The 16937-nt window shown below is 43.3% G+C and overlaps 2 protein-coding genes across 3 annotated transcripts in view; one reads left to right on the top strand and one right to left on the bottom strand.

Moving 5' to 3' along the window:
* Nucleotides 1-491: 491 nt before the first annotated feature.
* On the bottom strand, nucleotides 492-11969 carry LOC118407317. 2 transcript variants are annotated; one of them, XM_035807779.1, is made up of 20 exons: nucleotides 11818-11969; nucleotides 10900-11100; nucleotides 10449-10511; nucleotides 9955-10017; nucleotides 9469-9534; nucleotides 9025-9105; nucleotides 8427-8478; nucleotides 8119-8207; nucleotides 7569-7700; nucleotides 6595-6808; nucleotides 6061-6224; nucleotides 5609-5715; nucleotides 4908-5085; nucleotides 3552-4558; nucleotides 3062-3225; nucleotides 2571-2679; nucleotides 2045-2166; nucleotides 1445-1608; nucleotides 960-1093; nucleotides 492-737 (listed from the first exon to the last, which is right to left on the bottom strand). In XM_035807779.1, exons 1-19 carry the CDS (start codon nucleotides 11894-11896, stop codon nucleotides 963-965), a joined length of 3186 nt encoding a protein of 1061 aa, XP_035663672.1. In that variant the 5' UTR covers nucleotides 11897-11969; the 3' UTR covers nucleotides 492-737; nucleotides 960-962. The 2 variants fall into 2 exon arrangements, with proteins under 2 accessions (XP_035663672.1, XP_035663673.1); XM_035807780.1 differs by lacking the exons at nucleotides 9955-10017; nucleotides 10449-10511.
* Nucleotides 11970-15961: 3992 nt separating this feature from the next.
* Nucleotides 15962-16937, top strand: part of LOC118407303 — a 12319-nt gene continuing 11343 nt past the window's right edge. The window contains exons 1-2 of the mRNA XM_035807765.1: nucleotides 15962-16098; nucleotides 16818-16935. Of these exons, the coding sequence (XP_035663658.1) occupies nucleotides 16020-16098; nucleotides 16818-16935 (197 nt within the window). The 5' untranslated portion in view covers nucleotides 15962-16019. The remainder of the gene's footprint in view (nucleotides 16099-16817; nucleotides 16936-16937) is intronic.

The raw sequence follows: 16937 nt of genomic DNA, 5'->3' as shown, positions 1-16937 counted from the left end.
GGAAAGTACAGGTTTGTCTCACGTGTGAGTTTATCATAAGCTTGTTTTCATCGTAAAAAGCAGTTTACCAGGTTATGGTTATTTTGCAGTAGAAAAGTCTTAGGTGTTTAAGCCGAAGTCGTCTTCACTTGAAAATGCCAAGAAATACACCAGCAACACCAAGTGATTTTAGTTTAGAAAGCGGTTTGTAGGTATTGTTAACTTCGACTTTTCAAACCTGAGTTACCTTTACTGCTACTACCAAGAGTGCAGGTCACAGAAGAAATTGCACAAGGGGCAAAAGCGTAGAGCGCATTGAATTGATGGCAACATTAGCAGTAAAATCATACTAACAATTTTGTTGAAACTGTACTAGCTACGCATGGAATTAATTAATCCATCCATCCATCCAGTTTCAATGTTCATGCAGTCATTCAATTTCATACTAGATCCACTCATTCAGACTATCACTGTTTTACAGCAATACTACCACAGTTAAGAGAACAGACAGGTTTTAACGCGTTGTGGCATAATTTATTCACGTTGAGATCTTAATATAAGATTCAATTCTTCTCATTCAATTGTAGAAGGCATTTTAGGTAGGGCATTGTACTATACAATATTTACAAGGCGTTCGACTATTCGTTTACGTCATTTATTCGTGCGGTTACGTCATCAAATCGTGTTGCGCGGAAATCTCGAAGGAAGGTTGGATGTGATCACGTGACTCCGCCCAACAGTCGAACTTCTGCCACGACCTGAAAAATAAGAAACAAGGTCACAGAAAAGTCCTTAAGCAAGCAGAAATTCATCGTTTGTCAAAATGAATTCAGCAAAATTACTAGGAAAAATACATATATTGCGGTAAAGAAAAAAAAAGCCGATTCGGTGCTTAAAAATGGACATTGGAAACATTATTTAAACTTAATTCCAAATTTAACGCTTTTGCAAAGAAATGAGGAAATTTTGAAAAAAATTACCTTCTACGATTTGGGAACGAGAGTCTCGTCCACGTCGTCGAAGAGGATCATGGGGGCTGGAGCAGTCACGTGATACAGGGCCACGCCGGGTGTCGTTGCGAGGTCGCGACGCCGCCTACCGGCCGTTGCACAACCTGCAGATGAGAAAATGTCACAAGATGTAAGAATTACGGTTCCAACGATTTTGTTAAACTTTGTTAAAATCTTTTTACAACTTTTGTAACAAATTTGCTGGTTTGCTACGTTGAAGGGTGATTATATGTAAAGACTTCTACAAAATGTCATTAAGAGGGAAGCAAGAGAACATTAACGTCTTTGAACGAGGTACGGCGTTTATGACCATTTGAGGATAGACAACTTGCAGATATTATTTAAAGGTGATTAGGATTAAGTTAAAAAGGGTGTTTACGAAAAGCTTTGTATGCGCCCTCAAAACGTTGCAAGATCTACGAAACTCGCTAATGTCTTTAAGACGAAGAACCCACCTTGTGAGCAGCGGTTGCCGACAGCGGAAGACTTGCAGATGAGAACGTCAGCGTGCAGGTACACCTTGGGGTAGTCCGTGGCGAACTTGAAGGCCTGGAAACCGAACCTGATGACGGCGTGGTTCGGAGCCGGGTACACCACGTAGGTCGGGTCAACTCCGCAGCTGGAGGGAGGAAAGACAACATGAACAGGTTAAGGCTTTTTCCAAAATAAAGTCTTTGATTTGTATATAGGCCAGGAGGGTCGAATTGAAACAAGGCCGAGCGAAAAGACTGTAGACATGTTACAGTAATTACGTTTACCGATGATCGACCAAAGTTGTGGAACTATGGGTTTAGAAGTAAAAAAGCAAATGAAGACAAGATTACAACGCTTAAGTGCAAATGATTTTTCATAGCAGCTAAGGGTTTACATATTAATGTCCCAAGCAGATATTGGGACGCTACATCGTTTTGCTGGCAGCCGTTTTGTTGGGTCTTCACTAATATCGGACGATTTGTCAAGGGTTGCTAGCTTGTGAAAAACCGACAAATTGTATTTTAGCGAAAAAAAACGGAAGCTTTAACATCTGCTCTAAGATATCAAATTACAGCACCCACCCATTGTTGATGATGTCATAAAGCGGCCCGCCAGTTCGCGCCGTGGAGGGCGTGGCCTCGCCAGTCAGGACCAGGATGCTCAGGTCGGGGTCAGAGGCCAACAGCTGGACTTCGACGTACACCTGGCAAGGGCAAGGGGTCAAGGTGAACATGTGAAGTTACAAGAAAGGAAAGCAAGTTTGATACTGAAAATTTTTTAGAATGGTAACAAGGCTGGTCAGCTAAGTTTGCTCATTTCAGGGCTTTCGGTTAAAAGTTCTAAACCAGAAATTTTAACTTAACCATAAATAGTTGGAAGAAACAAAGAACGATGCAACTTCACAACATCTGTAGCAAACTCACTTTTCTTTGAATGTCAATTCTATGAGTGGCTCATTCACAATGCAGAGAACAGCTTAGAAGCTAATTTCGGCACGGCGCAAAGGACGTTACAGGTTTTAGGAGTGGTTCATTCCATAATGCAGCGAACATCTCTGAAGCTCTAGGGGAGGTTTTGGCAACGCGCAAGGAGCGGAGCATTCCGTACCTGTTCGCAGACCCGGTAGGTGACGGGGTACGGCTTGAAGCTGGTGCAGACGCTGTCCGTGCAGAAGTGCATGATCACGTTAATGTCGCCCGTGCCGACGGCGGAGTACCTAAGGGGAAAGCGGAAATAAAGCATTGCTTCAAAACGTTGGATAAAAATACAGGGAGAACGAAAGGCTAGGTCGAATTCGATGGCCAGTAGCAAACAGATTCAGTTCCTAGAATCATTATAAGCATTTGAACAAGATTTTAGCTTGAAACAATACATTTCAAAGCGTAGCCAAACGACAAAATGGCGTTTTATCAGTGGCAATACTAATTACGAGAACTGAAACTGATGTGCAGAAAGCTAGTTTACAGCTTTAGAGAAAGATGAACTATGTCAAAAAAAGAGCTGGGCTGCAATATGTTAACTGTTACTGTGTTAGCCATTGAAGTGTTACGTTCCCTTGACAACGAAGTGCACAAAACTGCAAAGACAGGAAATCTTACATTTCGGGAACCTGTATGGGGTCGAAGTCTCCGGACACCTGGAGTCTGCGCGGGATCTGGCACTGGATTCTCATCTCGAACCCGCAGTCTCGGATAATCTCGCCGGCTCTCGCGAGAGACTCGTCCGTCACCATGTTGTCGTAGATGATGTAGTCTGGTGTTTCCTGAAATTCAAGAACTTAGAAGTCAAGAAAAATTTGAAGTTCTATTAAGGTAAGGGATGTTTGCCCACAAAACCTCACGATCGAGGTAAGCATTGTATATTTTCACCACCTAGCGATCGTTAGTGGGTACTGCAGTGCTAAGGTAATTCCAGGTCAATGATTTATACCATATTTAGATGCAGAATGTTCCATACTCCGTACGAATACAGTGCAGTTTTTCATGCTAAAAACGACTCTGAATAATGGTGTTTATAGAGCAAAAAGGCGTTGCCATCGTGAAAAACGTCAAGAAATGTGAAGAAAATGATCTGTAAAACGGCACTTACGTAAGACGTGGTCCCGCAGCTGTTGAGAGGCGACTTCATGATCATGTGCGTGCCGTTACTGGTGGCGCGGCAGGCCGGGTCCACGAGACGCAGGTTGGAGGTGCGCACTTTCGGGAAGGACGCGGCGGCCAGGTCGATCTCCAGAGTACTGTCGGAGCACGACACTTCCACACTTGGTGGAGGGGGTGGAGGAGGTGGAGGAGGTGGAGGAGGTGGAGGAGGTGGTGGAGGAGGGGGAGGAGGAGGCAGGATTGGTCCAGGAGGGGGAGGAGGAGGTAGAGGAGGAGGGGGTGGAGGAGGCGCCGGAGCGGGTGGAGGAGGGAGTGGCTGAGGAGGAGGGGGAGGTGGAGGAGCCGGAGCCGGTGGGGGAGGAGGGGGTGGAGGAGGCGCCGGAGCGGGCGGGGGTGGAGGAGGAGGGAGTGGCTGAGGGGGAGGTGGAGGTGGAGGAGCAGGAGCAGGAGGGGGTGGTGGAGGGGGAGGGGGAGCCGGGGCCGGAACTGGATACGGTGCAGGGGCTGGTACGGGATATGGAGCGGGGGCCGGAACTGGAGCTGGCGCTGGCGCCGGTACCGGATATGGGGCCGGAGCAGGGGGTGGTGGGAGTGGTTGTGGTGGGGGAGCCGGGGCCGGAATTGGTGCCGGAGCAGGAACGGGATATGGAGCGGGGGCTGGAATTGGTGCAGGGGCAGGAGCTGGTACGGGATATGGAGCCGGGGCTGGAGAGGGTACTGGGTACGGTGCCGGGGCCGGTACGGGATATGGTGCCGGGGCCGGAACAGGATACGGCGCCGGGGCAGGCGCAGGCACGGGGTAGGGTGCCGGGGCCGGAACTGGATACGGAGCCGGCGCTGGAGAGGGTACGGGATAGGGAGCCGGGGCAGGTACGGGATATGGTGCCGGGGCGGGAACAGGATACGGCGCTGGGGCCGGAACTGGATACGGCGCTGGGGCTGGTATGGGGTACGGTGCTGGGGCTGGAACTGGATACGGCGCGGGAGCTGGGGCCGCTGAAACGAAAAGATAACAAGTTCGTTTGTTAAATCATCTGGGTGAATACGGAACGAATAAAGGGAGCATTTTCATCTGAATTATCAAATTCAGACTTACATGATTTGATATGAAACCATTTTGAAGGGAAGCAGTTTTGTAAAGGCCAAACTTCGCTACATGGCTTGCTGACGGAATAGCAAGTGAATTTGGAAAAATGCACAGAACAGGTTCAAGGTGATAAAGGTGAACACTATTCAGGACATCTTCGCTCTGCCGCCGCCCGCAGTTCGTGAGTAATCTCATTTAAAGAAACACGGATATAGGTCACTCAACGGATAAAGGTTAAGTAGCGGTAACATTACTCACGAACTGCGGGCGGCGGCAGAGCGAAGATGTCCGCTAGCAGTGCGCTGATGATCCCTGACAGCGCGCTGAAGTCGCCCACGTGAAAAACCTTCCCAGTGGACCCCGCGATGGCCTGCAGCTGCGCGTTGTACGACGCGTCGTTCATCAGACCGATCCCGATGGAGTACAGCACGATGCCCTGGGAACGAGGGAGAACAACTCGGGTGATGAAAGTCGAATGAGAATGTAGGATAAAGATACAAATATGGATGGATTAAGAAACTTGAGAACACAAGTATTAAAAGACAGGGACCTAAGTTACAGCACGATGTTCAGGTAATGACAGCAAGAACTTGGTTTTGTTATAAGGATAAGAAGAAATATCAAGTTTTTAAATTGGAAGTTATTAAAAATGTCCAGACATTGAAATATTGAAACAGGGACCGAAATATTAAAAACACAGGGACCGGAAGCTGCAATTTAAAATGAAAAATGACAGTTTTTAAAGATGTCAACGAAGAATGAATTCAAATAATTTTCATGAAGGAACAATGTAGCAAAAAAAAAAAAAAAACATCACCGAAGATCTAAGAGCACTTGGAGAAGACGAAATGTGCAATTTCGTATGATTTGTGCGAACGCCCGGCATTGAATTAACTCTTGTCCAATAGGAGCAAAAAGCGGAAGGAAAGAATATTTCATGTACATTACTTCGCACTTACCGCTTGTTGCGCAGAGCGAGAGGCCTGCCCGATGTCCATGGCGCCGATGGAAGTCTTCCCGTCCGTGATCACTATGCCAACGTGACGTATATCCGGTCGGATAGGGGCTGCAGAGAAAAAGCAATCAAGAACTTAAAATCTTAACTGCTCGAGGAGGTGAATTAAGTTGAAAAGACTTCTTAAGGTTAATTGTTCAGAAATCAAGTCTAAACTTCTAAAATATGCAGTTAGGTGATCTTAGAACATTTAGATAGTTGGCATTTTTGATCACAAACGTCATTTGTAGATCGAATAACTGATCTAAGTTGTCTGATTTCTCAGGATTCCAGTTAAGGGAATGAACATTTCCATAATTTAATTTCTGTACAAAGAAAGCAAGGTCAAAGTTGAGGAGGTCGTGACCTTACCGAACATGAAACAAGGTCAAAGTTAGTAAAAGGTCGTGACCTTACCGAACATGTAGTCCTTAGCGAACAGGATGGCCTCCCCGGTGTAGGTTCCAGGTCCGTCCATATAAGGAATGGCGCAGATGGCGGCGTCTACTCCGGCGTTGTTATAGTTATCCTCCAGGCCGAACTCTTCTCGGTTCTCGTAGGCAAACTGCATAGCGCCGACCCTGGGAAATAGAACAAAGGTTTAAAACATCTGATCAAAGATAGTTTGCAACTGGTAGCATTTCAGAAGGAAGCGCTACGTCAAAATCACTATGTAGCATCTAAACAAAATTTAAGTTAAAGCCAATTTGATAGGACAGCATATACAGGTTTTAGGCACAGGAAAAGTTGCAGTCTAGTTGAATTGAATGAAACTTAAAACCATTACACTAATCTTTGAGGACGACGAAAAGTGAAAAGACTTGGGTACAGCAGCAAAGTTAGTCTTGTTGAATTGAAAGTAAATTTATCGATTTAAGTCAATCCTTGAGCAGGTTCAATGTACAAAATCAGTTTGAATTGTATGAAAAAAAAATGGTTTAGTACACTGACCTAAATGAGGTAAGAGACACGGTAAGACCATCGACCAACTGCCGCATGAACTTCTTGATCTCCTCGAAGTTGAAGGTACCGATGCTGGCGGATCCGTCGGTGATGAACACCATGTCAGCCCGCATGGCTCCGCCCGTCACCCGCCCGGTCGGCATGTAAGACCTCGTCGCAGCGTTGCCCCTGTCGAACGGGGGTACGGTCAGGATCGTCAGGTCTGGGGAGAAAAGTTGAATTTCGTTAAAGACAACGAAGCTGTTTCTTCAACTTAAAGTTAAAGACTTCAGTAGTGGACATATAGAGAATGATAGTAGTTAACATTACACGAGCGTTAGAAAGGATCGCGGATAATATTCAGTGATTCTGGGAGCAAAGGTGTAGATTTTGATTACCTCGGACAAATGGCTGTCTCTTCAACTTGTACGTTTAAGTAGAAGACGATCCAGTGTATATACAAAAGATCATATTACATGAAGAACCGCGGACAACGTTCATTGGGACAACAAAATTTAAATCACTTGTTTTTGGTTTTCGTTTATATGTCAAAGAATCAAGGCAGGTCAAATCTCATAGGTTTTGTAAGGTCAGAATCAAATTCCATCCTTACACATTCCATTGTTTCCATACTCTGGATGCAACTTTCAGCAATTTGTTGCAAACATGTTTCCAGAGAGGAAATTGGCTGTCGATATGTAACGCTAGTTCACCTTTATCTTCGGGGTAACCTATATCCGTTGCTTTCAAAATCAGGGTATTTGGGGAGATCATGCTGACGAAATGCGCGTTCAAACTGCTATACTTAAAATATTACAATTTGAAACAACCGTCTGTCGACTTGATATTCCTAAATGCGCTGTTTTGAAAAACAACGGATATAGGTTACCCCACGGATAAAGGTGAACTAACGGTACAAACGATTTAAAACAACGAACAGCAATGCCTAAACTTTCAGTTCTAGGCAAATAAGTTTTACTTACGGTCGCATTTCTTCTCTAGGATATCTTGACATTGGCTGGGCGGGCATGCGCAGTTCTGCGACGGCCGGTCAGCCTTGCAGCTGGCGCAGCGACAACCTCGGTCTCCAGGGTAACCCAGACCCGCACACAGATCTGGGAACGAGATGTAAACAGTGCGTTATCGTCTGCAAGGAACATCTGAGGGAATTTTTACGTCTAACTGGGCCCGTAAAAAACAAACTGACTTGGAATTAAACAAAATAAACTAGAAGGGCAATGCGTAAAAGGAAATGCTGATTCAACTCCCAATATTCAGTTTTGGCTTTTCGTCAAAGTTATATGAAGTTTTAATGTGAGGTTTCTAAAGCTACATTGTGTTTCATTCAAAACGTAGGCAACGAAATAGTAGCACGTTCATGAATACGGAGGATGCCATTGAAATGCTCCGGCAGTAGTTGTTACACTGAACATTACAACTTTAGATAGAAACTACTGCCGTTACTACACGTTAACGTTGTGGGATACGAAACGACAATAGAACCAGTGAACTAGTGAACTAGTGTAAAGTTACTTTCGCATCCCCGTTCGTCCGAGCCATCATTACAGTCCCTCCTGCCGTCACACCGCCAGGCGGCGGAGATGAAGTCTCCATCCGGGCACCTGGACAACGTTACCATGGAAACCGTTACCATAGAAACAACCATTCACTTCTAACTGTATGGGTTTGTTATGGTTGTACAACTATGATGAGGCACGGAAATGTATGGCGCTGTTACACAAGATCAGTACAGAATTAAGTCATGTGACGGAGACTGAAAAGTTAAATATATGGCAAGCAAGTAATGATACGAACGTGTAGAGAAGATTCAAGAAACTTACTGTTGAACTGGTTCGTCTGGTTGGTCTTCACCGCTTCCTTCTCCCTCTTTCACTGAAACGGAGAGAACTTAAGTTCGCATTGGTGAATACAGATTAAAAGGTGGAAATTAAGCAAAGTTTGTAACAGTGGATCATTAGTGTTGGAATGAGCTAGAATGACTACATGAATGAGATGCATTACAAGTACATAGCTACGGGTTTGTAATACTGAAAATCTAGTAGTGTATGTAGATTTTCATTCAGTGAGACGAATGACAGAACAGGTTTAGATGGTAGTCCGAATGATAAATTGTACAATGTACAATGAAGATTTCCTGACCGCTCCCATGTTCTAACCAGTAGAGGGTACCCAATAAAGGAAGTCATAAAATGCTAAAATGTTACTGCCTAGCATCTGCTTGGTGGTTAACTTCAAAGAGCAGGGCCATCTCCAAGCAGATGTTAGGAGGAGAGATCTGAAAATTTCCTGACCGCTCCCATGTTCTGACCAGTGGAGGATACCCAGTAAATGAAGTCATAAAATGCTATCATGTTACAATACAGAAAGCCGCTTAAAAGTGTAGAAATACAATACAAAAAGTTGAAAAATGAGACAAACCGTCTCCGGGTAATCCGCTGCCCTCGCCAGATGCCTCAACTGCGTCATAGCCATAATAGCCATAGCCGCCATAAAACTTCACTGTAAACGAAAGCGAACAATCGTTTTGTCACAAAGGTGCCGTTTAGAGAAAGCTGTAACATTTGGTACCAACCCTGCAGTAAGGGGGTGACTAATATATGGACAATGCAGCGAGACATCCCGAGACAGTAGGCGGCAGTATGGCTAGCTGCCGAGTTGGGTGATGCAGACTAATGGCGGCTACTTTACGGTTATATTCCATACGGCAGCAATGATAAGTTTTTGCACGAAATTCGGTTCTGATCGTGTTCAAACGTTCGTATTTATTTAGTATATGTGGAAAGGTATGGAGGTAGAAGCCTAGTGACGAAAATTTTGTACTTAGAAGTCCGCAAATGGAAAAAAAAATCCATGGAAACTTACCGTCGCCAGGGAATCCGCCAAACCCGCCGGTCTCGCCGCTTCCTTCATCACCGGAGCCTTCTTTGACTGATGAAGAAAAAATAGGCACAAGCTGGAATTTGAGACATGCTAATACTGCTAGATTACGGTATTTGCTAGATTACGTTAAGTACAATTATAGCTAGTTGGAGATGATTAGAATACGCCAATAACAAGAGATGTATTCGTGAGTGAGTGTAGATTTTACTTTGCTCAGACGAATACAAATACAGAGAGGGTTGTAAAATGAGACTTGTCTTGCCGGTTACCTTAAGAAAAAAATAGGAACAAGTTGAATTTAAGACATGCTTATGATGCTAGACTCCGTTAAAGTAAGAATATTTATAGTCGGAGATCATTGCCATACGTGAATAATGAACAAGATGTATTCGCGAGTGTATTGTAGATTTTACTTTACGCAGACGAATACAAATACAGAAGAGGGGTTGTAAAATTAAGACTCTTTACCTTCCCCAGGGAATCCACTTCCCTCTCCTGAGGACTCAGTAACTGGTTCTCCCAAAAACTTGACTGAAAGGGGAAAAAGAACCAATGATGTCTGGTTTGTCACCGATGGCAGTTTAAAGATGCAGTCGAGTGTAGAGAAAGCAGTAGCGCTTGCTGCCAACATTCACAACCAAGCAAGAAACTTGCCGACAAGACGTGGCTGCCCAATAACTGGGCAATGGAGCAGTACCTTTCAGGAAATAGCTAGCAGCTGAGTAGGACTGATGCAGAATAACGTACTAATAGTATTGAGTACAGCATATACGACAATGGTAATGGGCAATGCATTTGCTCTTCAATATTCTAAAGTTTAGATTTCGCATGAAATAACTCTTTAGTTCGTGCTAAATTGTTGTTAGTCATTTAGTGAGTACGGACAGCAACTTGGATCATTAGTTAAAATCACGTAGTATCAAAACAGTTCACGAATGGCAAAAATATTCATCGAAACTTACAGTCGCCAGGGAATCCTTCGAAACCGCCAGTCTCACCGCTACCTTCACCGGAGCTTTCTTTAACTGATGAAGAGAAAATATGCACGAGGCATGAAAATGTTAGAATCCGTTCAAGTACAAGTACTTTTGAGAGGAATGATATACATGGAATAGTTTTAACAACGCATGGAAAAAATGGGTTGAAATAATTCGTCAAAAGCAAGATTTCAATTCCCGAGGCCGTCGACAAATTTAATTCTACGGTGGCCAGAAGTGTATTTGATTCAATCAATTAACTCTAAAAAGATAAGATGCTAAATTGCACATTTTAGACATACTACATGTGCCAAATCTAGCTTAAAGCAAACCTACAAATACAAGGAATGATAAATGTCATTTACAATAAAATCATACTAGTACTTTTATAGAATTTGCAAAATAATTAAACCAAATAATTGGAGACTGTTCGTACCTTGTCCAGGGAATTCTATAACGACGGTTTGTCCCGATCCTTCTCCAGAGCTCTCGTCTCTCCGGTCGTTGCTGTTTAAGAGCTGGTCGTCGCTGTGTAAGGCCTGTGCGTGCAGAAGTCTGTCCACGTCACGTGTCTTCACCAGTCGGGTCAGCATGGCTCGGAGTTCGTCCTCGTCGATAAAGTCTCGTGCTTTGCTGCCTACAAGGGGAACAATACATAAAAGGAAGATGTACGTTTTATGGACCAAAATGAGATGCAACTAAATGCAACGTTGGGAACAGTCGAGATGGTTTGCTTTTAAACAGTTCGGGCGACATTGAGGCAATTTCTTCGGCTAAACATGGTGCAAACGATCCCAAAACAACGCAAAGCTGAAGAAAAGACTTTTAGAAGATAAACTTGGTAAACTTCGTAACTTCGTACAAGATACTGGACGACTTACGACAGTTTTAAACGTATTGGAACAATCGAAGCTATTTGTATACCTTTAGTTACTGACTAGTATTCCATGTCAGGCACAGTTTCAGGAGCTAAGACGACGTTTTAAAAACGTTTTGGAAGTTGAAACTGCGCCACAACACCACAGTGCAAGAACGACACTACAAGAGCCGAGAAATGATATCAATCAAATGCTGACGGTACATCTAAAGTTTCTGATGTTTACAAGTTCAGACACGACAAATGTTTCAGGTTTCTCACAGGACGACGATTGAATATAATTTTCTGCCTTCGAAAGTTAAAAACATACTACACTGCTATGTTACAAAACCACAAATCAGGAAAGACTACAATTAGAGAAACCTCACCTCTTGAGGGACGGCGATAGAATATATTTTTCTTACTTTGAAAGCTAGAAATACTACGTTATAAGACTACAAATCAGTAAAGACACGACAACGGTTCGAAAAACCTTACCTCGTGAGGGATAACCGATCGCCATCCCGAGACAGAGAAGCACACACGCGGCGCGTACAGCCCACATCGTGCCCGCCATGCTGGAGCACAAACACCTTCCTGGTCACCGCGCAGTAGGGAATGAACGAACCGGGAACTCGTGCCGCTTTTATAGGAGACACGGGGGGCGTGGTCCAGGTGGGTCGGCACGTCACCTGGGATTCTCACCTGTCTGATGCAATCACCTGGACACGTCGATGTAGGTTAGACATCCAGGTAATAAGATACAACAAAAATTAGTTACTCAAGCAACGTAACTGGATATGGTTTTGGAAACGGTCAGACGTTTCGGATAGAATCCACTATCCTTCGTCAGTGACACTGAAGAGATCTGAAAGAAACAGGTCTTTTATACTCTAACTATGAATGAACTACTGCACTCCGTGGTCGGAAACACCCGAACCCGATGCGAACGACGCTGAGAACGTCGCGGAAATTCCCGATGGGGAATCGACGATCTCCAAGTTCGGGAGTGACCACGTGACCAGAGAACGAGGCTCTCGCAATGGAGTCTTGTCATGACCTTGGCTAGCAGTGACCTTGCATTTGCGAAAGTCCACTAAAGCAGACTCATCAGAAACAACCTTTTGCATAGTAATGTTTATATACATTAGGACAACATGTCCGGGCTGCTTTATAAATGTTTAAAAAATATATCCAATCCAATCCAATCAGTGTTTGATAATTGAATTGATTTATTTGCAAATTCATCTTGAACTGCCAACTTTTATAACGACCCTTTTCTATCTCTAGTGTTTGATAATAACCCTTACATTAACGTTACTACTGACGTCACCCAAACTTGGGCCGCCATCTTAACTGACGATAATTTGCACGTCATTCACCGTTTTTTTTTTTCTGTAAATAGGGCCGTATGATTTGTGCACAAACTTTGCTAATGCTACCTATATTTGTCGAAGAGCATATAACTGAAAAAAAAATGAACAAAAACGCTTTCTTCGGACTTAAAACTCTTCTGCTATCATCGTTAATCGGATCACCTCCTCCCCAAATTTAATTAGATGCGATATGTTCTCATAGGTACATATGTACGTGCGCTTTCGAAGTGGCATCATTCACTATCTATAGTATGCTTGAAGCTAGAAGTATATGCACCGCCGCTATTTGCTTGAATTTGTGAAACAAACCTTCATCTACAAATCACAGCGAATGTCACTTTCAAGAATGAACTGCATATTAAATATCACACTATTAATACATATCTTCTTGACTAACTTCCTCATTAGGGGCTCACAGACCAGTGACCTCAAATTTGTAAAGAACAGTAACGCTAACTCACCTTTATCTGGGGGGGGGGGGTGACCTTTATTCGTTGTTTTTAAAAACAGGATCCATTTCGGATATGATGTCGACGGGCGGTGGTTTCAAACTGCAATTTTATACGTCGTCGTCATATGCAGTATGTTGCTTTTGATATCTTTATTGTCATACATCAAGGTTTGAAGTGTGCATTACTCAAGCACTCGTTTACCTTATTTTAATCATGGGCGATAGTACACTTTTGAATTTAACGCCAACACAGCGTTCGCAAATCGGTGTTCGGCTCTCGGCAATCTTCAGGTGATTTCGGCATCCGTTCGTATCTTCTTTGGAACCAACAGTGGATCGGGCCGTGTGTGTTACCGATAGTGTACAATTCTCGTGAATCTTTCAGTGTACCGAGTACACAGTTTGTAACTACGATTCTCGGGAATCTTGCAGTGGACCGAGTACACAGTACTATTGTGTGTAACTTAACGGTTTAGGATTCTCGGGAATGATTCGGTGGAACAAGGAGTACACAGTGTATTGTTCTCGGGAATCTTTTAGTGGAACAAGTTACCGTTACAGTGAGTTTTAGTGTTCGATTCTCGGGAATCTTTCAGTGGATCGAGAACACAGTGTGTGTTAGTGTACTATACTCGGGAATCTTTCAGTGGACCAAGAACACAGTGTGTGTTAGTGTACTATTCTCGGGAATCTTTCAGTGGACCAAGAACACAGTATGTGTTAGTGTATGATTCTCGGGAATCTTTCAGTGGACCAAGAACACAGTGTGTGTTAGTGTATGATTCTCGGGAATCTTTCAGTGGACCGAGAACACAGTGTGTGTTAGTGTATGATTCTCGGGAATCTTTCAGTGGACCAAGAACACAGTGTGTGTTAGTGTATGATTCTCGGGAATCTTTCAGTGGACCAAGAACACAGTGTGTGTTAGTGTATGATTCTCGGGAATCTTTCAGTGGACCAAGAACACAGTGTGTGTTAGTGTACTATACTCGGGAATCTTTCAGTGGACCAAGAACACAGTATGTGTTAGTGTACTATACTCGGGAATCTTTCAGTGGACCAAGAACACAGTATGTGTTAGTGTATGATTCTCGGGAATCTTTCAGTGGACCAAGAACACAGTGTGTGTTAGTGTATGATTCTCGGGAATCTTTCAGTGGACCAAGAACACAGTGTGTGTTAGTGTATGATTCTCGGGAATCTTTCAGTGGACCGAGAACACAGTGTGTGTAAGTGTACTATTCTCAGGAATCGTTCAATGGACCGAGTACAGCGTGTGTGTAAGTGTACTATTCTCAGGAATCGTTCAATGGACCGAGTACACAGTGTGTGTAAGTGTACTATTCTCGGGAATCTTTCAGTGGACCAAGAACACAGTGTGTGTTTAACTAGTGTATGATTCTCGGGAACCTCTGTGGAACGAGTACACACTGTTTGAGTTCATAGAATCTGATTTTCAATGCGGCAAAGTAATATTGATTTCAACAAAAACTCGATGGCCTACCGCCTATGCTTTAAAGCCATACTGCACTCCAGATGGGAGTATTCTGGCTCTGCTAATAATATTTTTCTGAACGTGGACAGGGAGTAGTTTCATTATAAAGCATTAACCCCCTAGTACCCTCCAGGTACCAGCCAGGTGTAACACATTATAACATATTTGACTATTTTGTAAACGATAGATGTACTTATAGTGTAGCATAGCCTTAGTTGTTCTGTCTCTCCCACTGCCACTGTAAAGATTCTTTACAGCAAAGTTTTATGTAACTACTGCATTTAGCCCATATGGGCAAGGTCATGCAAATAAAGATCATTGTCATTATAATGCGAGCAGCCATTGGACAAACTTCAACTTGGTAGCTCTTAAGAGATATTTACATGAGCTTAAAAATTACCTTTGCAGTGTGTTTCTGGATACTTTTTTGACAGCTTGTACTCTTATTAACTTTATTTTCCATTTTCTTTCGATCAAAATGGGCTTTGATCTTCGTTAATCATCCCATTGAAACACATACTTAAGACTTGAAAAAAAGCCTTCATAAAATTGGTAGCTCTTACGAAACCGAGGTCCGATCTTAAAAACAATGTTTGCAGCATGTGTGTGAATAGTTGTTCATTATTTTCCATCCTTAGCAATCTAATTCTTCCATTTATTTGACCCCAAAATTGACCTGGAACTTAAGCAGTTATCCCATAGGAACCAATAGTTAAGACATTATTTCCATCATGCATCACACCCGATGGGTCTGCTTGCATGTAGGGACAACACTCTTGTTGCCTTATTTATAAAATCTAGGCGATCAGGAAGGCTGAACAAATGTCTACACATACAAACCATGTATATATAAATGTTCTTTTTATGTATTGTCTATGTGTTTGTCAGCAGGGCTATCCCTTTGTAATAGCCATAAGCTAGTTGGGCAGCCCTGACTGTGTGTTCGGCATCGGAACAGCCAAACCAATAAAAAAAAACAAAGTATGGTATACTGAACAATAAATTGTTTGCAATTAACATTAGCATTCTACGAAATTAGTATTAACTCATGCATTTTTGCTACTGCTTTCATATGTAGTATATGCAGTATTCGTCGAAGCCTTTTTGTTTTTGGAAAGTGTCAAATTGTACAATAAAGGTCTTCATTCAACCAATAATGAATATCCAATCTCGAATTTGATTTCGTTACCAGATAAATGAAAGTGATGAATATTCATGACGTAAGTCTGCCCAGGTGAGGCATCAGACAGGTGAGAAGCCCAGGTGACGTACAGACCCACCTGGACCACGCCCCTCCTGTCTCCTATAAAAGCGGCACGAGTTCCCGGCTCGTTCATTCCCCTGTGCGCGGTGACCAGGAAGGTGTTTGTGCTCCAGCATGGCGGGCACGATGTGGGCTGTACGCGCCGCGTGTGTGCTTCTCTGTCTCGGGATGGCGATCGGCTACCCCTCACGAGGTAAGGTTTTTCGAACCGTTGTCGTGTCTTTACTGATTTGTAATCTTATAACGTAGTATTTCTAGCTTTCAAAGTAAGAAAAATATATTCTATCGCCGTCCCTCAAGAGGTGAGGTTTCTCTAATTGTGGTGTCTTTCCTGATTTGTGGTTTTGTAACATAGCAGTGTAGTATGTTTTTAACTTTCGAAGGCAGAAAATTATATTCAATCGTCGTCCTGTGAGAAACCTGAAACATTTATCGTGTCTGAAGTTGTAAACATCAGAAACTTTAGATGTACCGTCAGCATTTGATTGATATCATTTCTCGGCTCTTGTAGTGTCGTTCTTGCACTGTGGTGTTGTGGCGCAGTTTCAACTTCCAAAACTTTTTAAAACGTCGTCTTAGCTCCTGAAACTGTGCCTGACACGGAAAACTTGTCAGAAACTAAAGATATACAAATAACTTTGATTGTTCCAATACGTTTAAAACTGTCGTAAGTCGCCCAGTATCTTGTACGAAGTTATGAAGTTTACCAAGCTTATCTTCTAAAAGTCTTTTCTTCAGCTTTGCGTTGTTTTGGGATCGTTTGCACCATGTTTAGCCAAAGAAATTTCCCCAATGTCGCCCTAACTGTTTATAATCAAAACATCTCAACTGTTCCCAATGTTGCATTTAGTTTCATCTCATTTTGGTCCGTAAAACTTACAAAACATCCTTTATGTATTGTTCCCCTTGTAGGCAGCAAAGCTCGAGACTTCATCGACGAGGACGACCTCCGCGCCATGCTGACCCGACTGGTGAAGACACGTGACGTGGACAGACTGCTACACGCACAGGCCTTAAACAGCGACGACCAGC

Source organism: Branchiostoma floridae, unplaced genomic scaffold (assembly GCF_000003815.2).
Source record: "Branchiostoma floridae strain S238N-H82 unplaced genomic scaffold, Bfl_VNyyK Sc7u5tJ_1285, whole genome shotgun sequence".
Classification (NCBI taxonomy): Eukaryota; Metazoa; Chordata; class Leptocardii; order Amphioxiformes; family Branchiostomatidae; genus Branchiostoma; species Branchiostoma floridae.
The sequence above is the reverse complement of the archived record's forward strand: the minus strand, read 5'-3'. Positions and strand labels throughout refer to the sequence as shown.

Coding starts and splice junctions, on each gene's coding strand:
- LOC118407317 (XM_035807779.1), bottom strand. CDS start 11,896: ATGGCGGGCACGATGTGGGCTGTACGCGCCGCGTGTGTGCTTCTCTGT. Junction 10,018..10,448: donor CGAAGGATTCCCTGGCGACT/GTAAGTTTCGAT, acceptor TTCCCCTTTCAG/TCAAGTTTTTGGGAGAACCA. Junction 5,716..6,060: donor CGCTAAGGACTACATGTTCG/GTAAGGTCACGA, acceptor TTTTCTCTGCAG/CCCCTATCCGACCGGATATA.